At 43.7% G+C, this 12,023-nt stretch overlaps 1 protein-coding gene across 12 annotated transcripts in view; it reads left to right on the top strand.

Annotated features, from left to right (window-relative positions):
* SH3GL3 (SH3 domain containing GRB2 like 3, endophilin A3) overlaps positions 1-11,364 on the top strand; it is a 167,710-nt gene extending 156,346 nt beyond the window's left edge. For 9 of the 12 annotated variants that reach the window (XM_024232904.2, XM_054531752.2, XM_024232905.3 and 6 more), the window contains one exon: positions 11,095-11,364. In XM_024232904.2, coding sequence (XP_024088672.1) covers positions 11,095-11,300 — 206 coding nt within the window. In that variant the 3' untranslated portion in view covers positions 11,301-11,364. Of the gene's footprint in view, positions 1-2,253; positions 2,450-11,094 lie in introns of those variants that run through there. The other 3 variants (XM_054531761.2, XM_054531763.2, XM_054531760.1) reach the window with 1 other exon arrangement.
* The last annotated feature ends 659 nt before the right edge of the window (positions 11,365-12,023 follow it).

The following is a 12,023-nucleotide window of genomic DNA, read 5'->3' as shown; positions in this document are numbered from 1 at the left end:
TTCTTATTTTCCAATCTGAAGGAAGATTTAGAGAGGGAAGTTTTCCTCACTGCAGGGAATGGTTTTCTGTAATTATTCTAAACAGTCTGTAAAAAGAGTTTTGAAAAGCCGTAAGACATAAATTCTAACTTAGTTGTGGGAATTTTGACTTTGCTGAAATGATCTCAAATGCTGCATATTTTAAAATCTTAGCGTATACTCTATAATGATACATTTGATCTGTAAGCTAAAATGTAAAATACCATCATCTAAATATTAATTTATGTACTTGTTTTAAAAAATACAGTAGAAGTCAGTTGTTTCCTGGGATTACAAACCAGGCAACAGTGATGTTGCACCATCCAGAGGACTCTGAGTCCATATGAATGACAGCCCCTAGAGTTGTCCAGTGGATGTGGCTGCAAGTGCAAACTTGAATGCCAGATTTTAGGAATGAGAGACATAGGAAAAGTGTAAGAAAATAGTGCAAGGCTGGTGATAAATGGCTGACTCTAAGCTTCCAAGTCAGGATCATGACAGAGAGAGGTGTGTCTTCAATAACTAGAAAACACTTGTTCTTTCTGAAGGGGGTGGCCGATAGTCTATGGCAAGCGCCCCTTGCCTGAGAATGTGAGCCCATCATAGCTAGCCTTTCTGATTTTTCAAGAGAAGCCAGAAAGCCTATGTTTATGTGACATCTCCTGACTTTTAGATGTTGGCAACTAATCCACATTGTGAAAAAGCAAGGAGCAGGCCAGACGAGGTATCATCTGCAAGCTGATCACTATGCCAATGGCCAGAAAGCCAACTCTAATTAAGGCAGCTGTTTGCATTTCCATTTTCCAGAACTCAGAGTGGCAAAAAAAATAATAATAATAATACAAACAATAACAACAACAACAACAAAAAAACAACCCACACACATTGGACCTGGTTGCAATAGAGGGGTCACCTGCCAGAAAGTTTATTTTGATAAATAAATGGGCCACAGGTTTTGAGGTATCTGCAAATGTCATCTCAGTAGACAAGTCATTGTTTTGTAAGGTGGGGGAGGGCACAACTTTATTAGTTAAACCCATCTAATATAACCCGAGTAAATTGAGGAAGATTGGCATTAAGGTTAACATAAATCATACATGCTTATTTTTACAGATTTCAGTGATTAAGCTTGAGTTCCACTGACAAGGAATTTCAATAAATCACATCTCCTGTGGATAAATACAGGGCTGTTATTCCTAGAAAGACAGCAGTTCATCGACTTTTACTAGATTTTACTTGGTAGTGCACAACTTAACCCTCATAGACCAACACTTAACATTTCCAGATAAGGAAATCAGGACCCAAAGATGACCTAATCCATAGCAAAGATGCAGGGATCTGAAGCTTCTGTCCAGTGCGCTCTTACCCATGGACAAAAACAATATGTTAGAGATGTTGAACCAGATAGTGTCTGTGGTATCTATCAGCATTAGACACCAGTGTTGTATCTGGGTCAGATAGAGAGAAAGTATGTGCTTCAAATGAATTCTGCTATAAGAATTTGAGATTATAAATGGGAAAAAAGAAACTTTTGAAGGGAGTTTAAACCAGATATGCTCGTTTGAACTCAGAGGAGATGGTATCTCACAGATTGAGCATGGTGCCTGGCTCCATGCTCCTGGCTCCATGCTTTCAAACACTCGGTGAGAGTTTGAAAATGAATTGGAACCAGAAATAAACCTGAAAGTTCCAAATGGGGTTTCTACACCCCCGCCCCCCCCCACCGCCCGTGGTAGGAGATGAACTGTCTAGTCTGATGGTGCAGGTACAGTCAAACCTCAAGGTAACCTGGGTTCTGGAATCGAAGCTTCTAGGAGACTTGGGGTCCCATTCCTGACTGGGGCATGGACTCCCCCCATCAATGGTTACCTTCCTCTCTGTTCATCAGCTGCTCTACAAGTGGTATAAGTAATAAGGGAACACGTTTGGATTTCCTGACTTCAGGTCAGGAAGTGAGCGGAATATGAGCCCACCCAGCCCAAAGGGGTGTTACCTGCCTTGCTGGAAAGTGGGCTTTGGAGTCAGAGGGAAGCCGAAATCCTGGCTCAGTTCATACCTTTGGGTCTCAATTTCGTCATCTGATGAGTGCGGATTCTCATTGCTACCTCACAGGATTATTCTAAGGATTAAATTAGATCTTGTGAATTAGGGGTGCTGGGCAAGGGACTCGGTACAGAGTAGGAGCCCACAATGCAGCACTGTTAATGTTACATAATCGGTTATCTGATTTCCCAGCCTACAGCAGACTGGAACCAGCAGATTAGGAAGGCCCAAGGGACTGCTTCGGGAAGGCCATTGACGGCAGGAAAAAGTGACAGGTCGCAGCCAGACTACAAGGGAGGCAAGAGAAAAACTATAAAAAGCAGGAACAAAAACACTCAAAAGACACAGCAGTCTGGGGGATTTACTAAAAGACAAAGAGCCCTACTCAGGTCAGTAGCTTCTGGGAGACTCCATACCTTGTACCCCAACAGGGACTTACGTTGACAGTGTTGTATAAATTACTTCTCTCTCCATCCCCTTTGCCCCTTGAAATAACTATGGGGGTGGGCTCATAGTTTGCCTTTCAGTGGGGATGCTCTGACCCAATGCTTCCAGGTCATGAAGTTCCCAAAGTCAAGGCCAGCAAAGGAGCAAGCACAGTGGGCTCCTTCGGTGGTCTGAAAAGAACCCAAGTTCCACAAAAGAGCTGTGAGTTTTAGTGCAACAGAGAGAAGGATGCCCCTTGCGCCACTGACCACTCCTTCCACCTTCACCTCACTTAAAGTCAGGGTTACAGATGGAGCCCTGGAGAACAGGCTTCCAGATCCTGGCATATGGGAGAGAGAGAGAAAATGAGACCGCCAGGCTGCAGACATGCCAGTCCCTTCTGATGCCATCTCTACTCTGGTGTCTAATCCACCACCTGGAGTGGGCACTGTTTTTAGCTGAAGCCTGAGCTGCTCACTTTGAAGCTGGAACTCAGGCTGAAGAAGGCAGGACAGAGACTAAGTGCCTGGAAGTTATCCCTCAAGTGCGACAGGCAAGGCTAGGTGGGACCTGGACAGACCTTCCTGGGGATCTGCGTAGGATTTAGGTAGAGAATGCTCTTAGAGAGCCTTCCAAGGCCTGGGAGCATCCTGAGTATGCTGAGCTGAGGACCCAAAGGCTCATTCCAAGCCCAGCTGATGGGCCACCCCATTGGCTGGGATTGGCTCAGAAATGGTGTGGGAGAAGGCTGGGCGTGGTAGCTCATGCCTGTAATTCCATCACTTTGAGAGGCCAAAGCAGGAGGATCACTTAAGCCCTGAAGTTTGAGGCCAGCCTGGGCAACATAGTGAGACCCCACCTCTATAGAAAATACCAAAATTATCCGGGCATGATGGTGCCTGTAGTCCCAGGTACTCACGAGGCTAAGGCAGAAGGATTGCTTGAGCCTGGGAGGTCAAGGCTGCAGGCCAATAGCAGGGCACTGTACTGCAGCTCGAGGAACAGAGCAAGACAGTCTCAAAAAAGAAAAAAGGAAAAGGAAAGAAAGGAAAAAAGAAAAGAAAGAAAAAGAAAAAGAGTGGGGATAAAACCACAAACTAACAATTTTCAGAGCGGGTATATTGCATAGGGATCAAGAACGTGGACTCTACCTGGCCCGAGGTCAAGTCTCAGTGTTGTGGCTTAATTGTGTTAAATTTGTATCCTCAATTTCTCCATCTCTCACATTGGGGGAAATAGTGGTACCTACTCATAGGATTTCTCTGGGAATTAAATCCATAAATCCACTAATATCTCTAAGACACTTAAAATATTGTCCTGGCACATGGTAAACACTAACACCTGACAGTTATTATTTCGTCCCTGTAGCTGAGTAGGGCTGAGGAATTGTAGGATTGGACCACCTCTACCTTAATAAAATGTGCTCAGCATTTCTGCGTATGCAAGTAACCCTTTGCAGCAGCAGAGACTTCAGCCAAAAAAAAAAAATATATATATATATATGTATATATGTGTGTATAAATGTATGTGTGTGTGTGTCTATATATATATATATAAAATAAGTGGAGTTGGGGGAGGGGCACTGCAAATAATTTTCCTGCTGTTAAAATAAGAGGGACTGAACCATATTAATGCCAAGAGGGAAGTTCAGTTTATTTCAGGGGGAACGTGGTTTTCCTACTTCCTACTGTGTTACTGATACAGTACTTACTGACCAGCCGTCTTAAACTCTTGTGGTAGGGTCTCTCTCTCTCTCTTTCTCTTTTTCCTAATGGTGTGGAACAGAGCCTGAATAATAAATATTTAACAGGGACACTCCCTTTTCTCTGTTAAAATAATCTTTGTTTCAATACTTTAACAAGGAAGACTGTGTTTTCCCACCTCTGCTCTCACATTTCGTTGAAGCCAGCTCTCAGGAGTAAGAGAAAATAAACACAAGGCCACTTGGGGAGGGCAGTGCTGGCTGAAGCCGTCTCACTGGACAGCCCAGGGTCAGGGGTTTCAGCCGCCTGTTCAAGGACACCCAGATCCACAGCAGCCAGCTGGGAGCTCCTGCCTAACTATGCCCAGCGATTCCAGGTGCCAGCTACTGAATGTGAGAGAGCAAGGAGGTGGAGGTGGATGAGGAACTGCCAGCTGCAGGACCACAGGGGCAAGGGGAGGGGGTTGTCAACAGAGATGAGTTGCTGGGTAGGACCAGTCTTTTCTTACGAGACGTTTTCAGCCGAGGTGCTGGCTTCTGATGGTGGGAAACTAGGCATTCAGGTCCCTTGGAGAGGCTTATATCTAACAGAGTTGGAAAGCCTCCATTGAGGAAATCCAGCCCATTCTGCCTGGACTTTGGGGCTCCATCCATGGTGACTTTTGTGTCAAGGGAAAATTCACACACTGTCACTCAGGCGGGCAGCAACTTAATTTCTCTTTAGCTGAACTGAACTTGCTTGCAAGCTCTATGTAGACCAATGGCGGAAACAACTTAATCTTTTTTCCATTTCTGCTGTTGACCAAAAAAAAAAAAAAAGTTTTAAAATCTTTTTTCCATTTCTTCTAGTGGTGGAAAATAGCATAATCTTGCCATTTCAAGGTAGTTCAGTCTCTTCCAATAGAAAGCATAGACTATCCATTTATGACTTAGGCGATTCCGGATTTAAACACAGTCAATTCAGAGTAGAAATTCCCTATCAGGGCTGTTGGTTTTTCTTGAAGCTTCTCTCCTCCCCCTGGTCCAGTCCTAAGATGTTGCCTAGATGTGAGGGGGGTTTACAGAACATCATGGTGGCAGGTAGGGAGGCTCGCTTCCACAGCTGAGGTGACTCGTCACAGGAGGCCTGGCGCCTGGGCCAGGACCTGCTGACATCTGTGGCTTAGGCCTCCCTCTCTGGATTGCTGAATCTCTGTATTTGGAGCCGTGTGTCACCGTCCCCAGGCAGCCTCTGGCCTCAGTGGCCCCTCAGCACTTCCTGCTGAGGACTTGAGGGAATTTGTTCACAGTTCACAGGGAGCGACCAGCCTTCAGGCCCCATCTGTACTTAGTGACACCACATGGATTCCACTGGGCTCCAGCCCCCGTGTTAGTCCAGAGAGCTTTGACAGCTGCCTTCTCCCGGAATTTCTGTGGAAAGTGGAGTCTAAGACCCCCTTCCCCAGGGTGGCATCCAAGGAGCATTTCAATTTCTTGCTCACCCTCTTCTCACTCCAGGCCCCTTCCCTGCTTCCCTGCCTCCAGGAAGAGCTTGTATCTCTTCTCTGGATGGCAGGAAACAGCTCCTCCCTCTCCATGGCTTGTGATCAAAATGCTAGGCTCCGAGTTCTTCAAGCTCTAGTTCCTTGGAACCCAGGAGTTTCTCTCTCTCTATCTCACTCACGCTCTCTCTCTCGCTCTTAAATCTTATAAAAGCCTACCTGGCTCTAGCATGAGAGCCTAAAAGCCTTGGCTTTCACAATGTTTCACAACTGAAATGGTATTATTTGGGAATTTAAAAGCTAAACATTGACTGCTTTGTTCATGTCTGGGTTCCACCCTCCTCTTCAAGTAAAGGAGGCAAGCCCCAGCTCCTTGGGTTGAGGGCCCCAGGCAACAGAAATGACTCAGAATGAAAAATGCGTTGATACTTCAGAATATCGTCCGGCTGCATGTATAATTCAGGGCAGCCAGTCTGAGCTCTGGTTGGGGTGGATTTACCAACTGCCTACTTAGCAAGTGCCAATTGCTCTTAGTGTTGTAGCCAGCCCAGTGGTGGCTGGAGGGCCAGGTGCACTTGCACTGCCTGAGTCAGGGAGTTCTTGAACAGGGTCTTTCTACTCAGTGGTCTCTGGAGAGATGCCCTGCCTTGGGTTTAGGTGCTGATGGAGTGTGATATGAGTGCTGGTCTCTTTCCAGCTCTCAGAATATCAAAGTGGGCAATGTGGCAGTGGTTCCTTGCCAAGAATGAATGACATGAGAAGAGAGTAATGCAGCTTTTCCATGATTTGTTCTGTGTGTGTGTGCAGCAAGAACCCAGGTTTACACATGGAGGTGGTGGCCTGGTTTACACATGGAGGTGGTACGTACACTTGGACAAGTGTATGCCTGCCACTAAGCATTTTGGTCATTGCAGGTGGCTTATAGAGTAAATGGGAGGGAAATATATAAATCTATCTATCTATCTATCTATCTATCTATCTATCTATCTATCTATCTGTTAGCCCTGTAATCAGTGTGTCAGCGTATGAAATGTCTTGGCAACCCTTAGTGGTGTCATAGATCGTGTAGGAGGTGACATGGAGCATGGTAGGTGATGGCCTAGTGTCTGGAGCCCTCCTGTTTCTGGCTCAGCCAGTAGCCCTGGGGCCAGGCCATTATGGCCTCTCAGAGGCATTGATGGCTTCTCTTTGAAAAGGGGAGGACTCATGGAGGACTGCCAAATTCCATTCTAGCATTAACATTCTGTGTTCAAGGAAATGCTTCCCGAGACTACCATGTGGTTTGGCACCTGACCCCTTCTCTGTTAAAAACTAGTAGTGGGAGAAATGCTAAAAGAACAAGAATTATTTTTTATAATCCACATTAAAACAGTTATACATTAATAAAGTAGACTTTGATTCATGGCTCAGGTTGCCCTTGGTTTTCAGTGCTCAGCCCCCGCCTGCCCACCCATATACACACTCCATGACCCAAGGAAAATGAAAAGTTCTGTACTGTAAGCCCTCTATTCCCCTATGCTTTGTTTGAAATCGTTGAATGTTGTTCTGTTCAAATTCAAAATAGTGAACTAAGCCCCAATATTTACAGCCTTCTACCCCCTAGCTTTCATCATTATGACAAGAGGAATACACAGACTTAGGCAGGGGTGGGGTCTGTCATGGAAGGAGCTGTCCAGAGGCTAGAAACAGCATGTAGATCGTACAGGTTATATTTCAGGTGGGTTCAGAGTTTCAAAGTCACCACCCAGGACAGGAGCTGCCTCCCTGAAGAGGAAGAAGAGCTCCCCTACCATTACCCCCTTCCCTTTCCTCGCCAGCTGCGTCTCTAACCTTTAACACTTCCTTAGGAGAAGGAGAGGGGAGGATCATTTCACTGGTGGTTGTCAACCTCCCCTGGACATTGGAAGGACCTGAGAAACAAAAAATACTAATGCCGGAGCTTCTGATTTCATTGGTTTGGGGTTCAACCTGGGCAGTGGGCTGTTTAGTGTGCCACCAAGTTGAGAACCACTGCCATAGGAAGGCAACAGGAAGCCACCTTGGTACGACCTGGGGAACTTCGCTGATGAAGGCTCCTTAGAGTGCCCTGTTCCTTAGAGAAATAGGTGCTACTCCATGAATTGCAAGCTGTCTAAACAAATATAATATAATCCTTCTCACAACAGGAATCTCCACTGCTCCAACTCTTCTCTTCCTCCTCCCACAATGCTGTCAATTCTCTACCCCTCCCCAGGACGAAGGGGCATCTCATTTGGCCAGTCACAGAAATACCCCAATGTACCTTTTCTCTTTACTTGGACCTGGAAGACTTAGTGGAGAAAGAACATAATCTCTAGCAGAACTTGCTTCAATTCTCACTTGAAGTCTAGAGGGAGGAAAATGTCTTATAACAGAAAAAGGAAATAGAAATGGAAATCATCAAATAGGATGGCAAAAGTCACTTATTAAGAAAAAAAAACTCCTAAGATTAATCTTATTAATACTCAAAGAAAAAAAGTATGAACCAGTCAAAATTGAAGTGAGATTTTTGTGAGAGAAATGTGTCATATTAATACTGAAATATACCTAGTTAAATGAATTCATGAGAATAGCAAGGAAATATTGAAATAGAAGAGTAATGACTATAAACTAGTTTTACTAGTTATTAACATTTTATTTATTTATTCATTTTTGAGATGGAGTCTCACTCTGTCACCCAGGCTGGAGTGTAGTGGTGTGATCTTGGCTCACTGCAACCTCCGCCTCCCAGGTTCAAGTGATCCTCCTGCCTCAGCCTCTTGAGTAGCTGGGATTACAGACATGTGCTACCATGCCTGGCTAACTTTTGTATTTTTAGAGATGGGGTTTCACCATGTTGGCCAGAGTGGTCTCAAACTCCTGGCCTCAAGTGAACTGCCCGCCTTGGCCTCCCAAAGTGCTGGGATTACAGGTGTAAGCCACCACACCCGGCCTGTTAACATTTATTATAAAGCCACAGTATTTAAAATGATATGGTACTGTTACCAAAATGAGTCAGTGGGACAAAATAGAAAATCCAAAAATAGATCTAAGTCCCATGATAATTAAATATATGATAAAGATAAAGGCAATACTTGAAATCACTGGAGAAAATATGGATTATTTAATTATGTTGTTATAAGTGCATAAGCATTATTAAATATAATAGATATTTACCTCATTTTGCCAAAATCCAAATGGATTATATAAGTAAAAGTTCTAACATGAAAAATATTAAATAAAAATACTGTAATAAAATTGAGTATTTATATAGGACTGTGGAGAATAAACCATGAATAGAAAGTTTGATTAGTTTGACTGCTTATACTCTTAAATTTGCACATTCATGCCAAAACAAAATAGAAACCCCTTTCCCTGCCCCACCGCCAGCACAAACTTCAAAAACAAAATGAGAAAAAAAAAGAACAGATGATAAGTTGGGAATAATGTTTGTACCAGAAATGACAGATAAAGGGTAAATATGTGTAGTATAAAGGGACTTCTAAACATTTTAAGAAAAATAGTGATATTAGGTTGGTGCAAAAGTAATTGCAGGTTTTGCCACTAAAAGTAATGGCAAAAACTGTGATTGCTTTTTTTTTTTTTGAGATGGAGTCTTGCTCTGTCCCCCAGGCTGGAGTGCGGTGGCGCCATCTTGGCTCACTGCAACCACCACCTTCCAGGTTCATGCCATTCTCCTGCCTCAGCCTCTCCAAGTAGCTGGGACTACAGTGCCCGCCACCACGCCCAGCTATTTTTTTTGTATTTTTGGTAGAGACAGGGTTTCACTGTGTTCTCGATCTCCTGACCTTGTGATCCGCCCGCCTCAGCCTCCCAAAGTGCTGGGATTACAAGCGTGAGCCACTGCGCCCGGCCACTGTGATAGCTTTTTGCACCAACCTAATAGAAAAATAAATTGACACTAAATGTCAGATATTTTAGAAAGAATTCATGTTCTATGACCATGAAATCCTTTTCTTGGAATTTATCCTCAGGAATTAATAGTGCACATCTGTAGATATTTATGTATAAGCTTTTTTTTTTCCAAAGAATTGTCTATAAAAGCCAAAGGGGAATAAAAGAGACAACAGAAAGAAATGAAGAAAAAGGAAGAGAAATAGAGAAAAACAGGGAGGGAGAAGGAAGGAAAGAATGAAGGAAGGAAGGAAAAGAAGAGATGAAAAGAAGAGAAGGAAGGAGAAGAAAGAAGAACCATAAATGTCCAACAATAGGAGATTAGTTGAAGAAATGTTACATTGTGAGAGCTGACAGCTAGTCAGTAACTAAAAGTAAAATTGAAAGATATTCACCCTAGCATGTACAAGAAGAATCTTTTGTGAAAACAACTATATGTAAATATATGCACAAATATAACATGAAGACACCTGGAATCTGAAAGCTAGCCCAATTATCTCTGGGGTAATGGGTTACAGCTCTAACTTTTCTTTCTCCACTTTGCATACATGTATTTTTTGTTTACAATTAGCATGATTTTGTTTTGAAAAAAATTGTTTTTGATGTTATTCTGGGACTAGATGTCAGTAAATATTCTTGTCTGTAAATTCTGCTCTGTAAATATTCTTGCCTTTCTTGTCCTGGTTTCTCTCCTCCCGGCCCTCGTCCTGCCTATTAACTAGAAAGATCTTGCTGACCACCAAGGTCTTCCCTACTGCCCTCTCCCCAGAGCTCCTGAACCATGAGTGACACACACTTCATGTTTGTTCTTAAAAAGATTTTTGGCTGTGCACAGTGGATCATGCCTGTAATCCCAACACTTTGGGAGGTCGAGGTGAGCAGATCACTTAAGGCCAGGAGTTCGAGACCAGACTGGCCAGTATGGTGAAACCCCACCTGTACTAAAAATACAAAAATTAGCTGGGCGTGGTGGCGCACGCCTGTAGTCCCAGCTGCTTGGGAGGCCGAGGCATGAGAATTGCTTGAACCTGGGAGGCAGTGTACAGTAAGCCAGGATCACACCATTGCACTCCAGCCTGGGCAACAGAGCAAGACTCTGTCTCAAAAATAGATAAATAAATATTAAAAGTTTCTGATGTATTTTCCAGTCCCCACAAAGAAACTGTAAGCTCCCAGAGAGAAGGAGGTGGGCCTTGTGATTCCTCTGTCCCTCTCTTAGGGCTCCAGGTGGAGCTGACTGGCTGCTTTTGGGAGATGGGCTGGGCATGACTTCTCTGCCTGGGAGTACTGAAAAGATAGACACTGGGCTTATGGGGTCGGCACAGGCAGCTGGGAGAGCTGAGGCAGCCAGAGACCACAAACAGCACCGTGAGCTGGGTGGAGCTGGCCTTGTTGTGGGAAGGAAGCAGGATCTGCTGTTAAGGGTCTCTCTAAGCTTTTCCACATTTCCAATTTCCCATGGATAATCGATCATGTTAACCTGTACTTTTTGTCTCCATATCATGTGGACAGGTTCTAACATTCCCGTGGACCAGCCCTGCTGTCGTGGTCTCTATGACTTTGAGCCAGAAAACCAAGGAGAATTAGGATTTAAAGAAGGGGACATCATTACATTAACCAATCAAATAGATGAAAACTGGTATGAAGGAATGATACACGGGGAATCCGGATTCTTCCCCATTAATTATGTTGAAGTGATCGTGCCTTTACCTCAGTAAATGTGTAACACAAACTCTGGACATACTTTCATAACTGAAATGAATTCACACCAGTGTGCTCTCAGTGTGGTGTTCTGTGACATCCTTTGCTCTCTGACCAACTTAATGACTTTTTTATGTGTGTTCTCTTTATAATGTATTTTATATCACTTTAATTTGTATAAATGATTTTCTTGTCCTTGCTACATGAAAATATTGTTTTCTTTTTTGCTTCTTGTCCTAAAAGTCATTGGTTAAATGTATTTGCTTCCTGTTGCTAAAAATAAGTCTCACCCATTGCAGTTATATCAACGAATGGCCTATATTCCTCAGCTGCAACGAAATGGTAACGTTTGAAACTAAGAAATGTTAAATATTTTGTTTCTCGACATTTGTGATGATGTCTGGTCTTTTCTCTTCATTGTATTTTAAGCTTACCTGTGAATAGCCCAATAAACATGACATACTGTGTTGGCAAAAGGCCTTGGTTATTTTTAATGTTGAATTGTTGATTTTTAAGCACAGTCTTCCAGCTGCAAACTCACACCCCATGGCCAACCAAAGTGTCACAGCGCGGATGCTTAGATGATGCCTCCTGATGGAAGCCTTCACTTTCCACCTGATTCAAACATGACACTAATCCTCCTTCCAGTTGGGGGATGGAAAGCCCTTCTACCTACCTTCAAGTTTATTTATAAAAGACCCCAAATCAAGCTTCTGCTGCTGCCACATTTTGGATAGGTT

This window comes from Pongo abelii, chromosome 16, assembly GCF_028885655.2.
Source record: "Pongo abelii isolate AG06213 chromosome 16, NHGRI_mPonAbe1-v2.0_pri, whole genome shotgun sequence".
In the NCBI taxonomy this organism is placed as follows: Eukaryota; Metazoa; Chordata; class Mammalia; order Primates; family Hominidae; genus Pongo; species Pongo abelii.
Note: the sequence above shows the minus strand (reverse complement) of the source record. Positions and strands in the feature narration are given on the sequence as shown.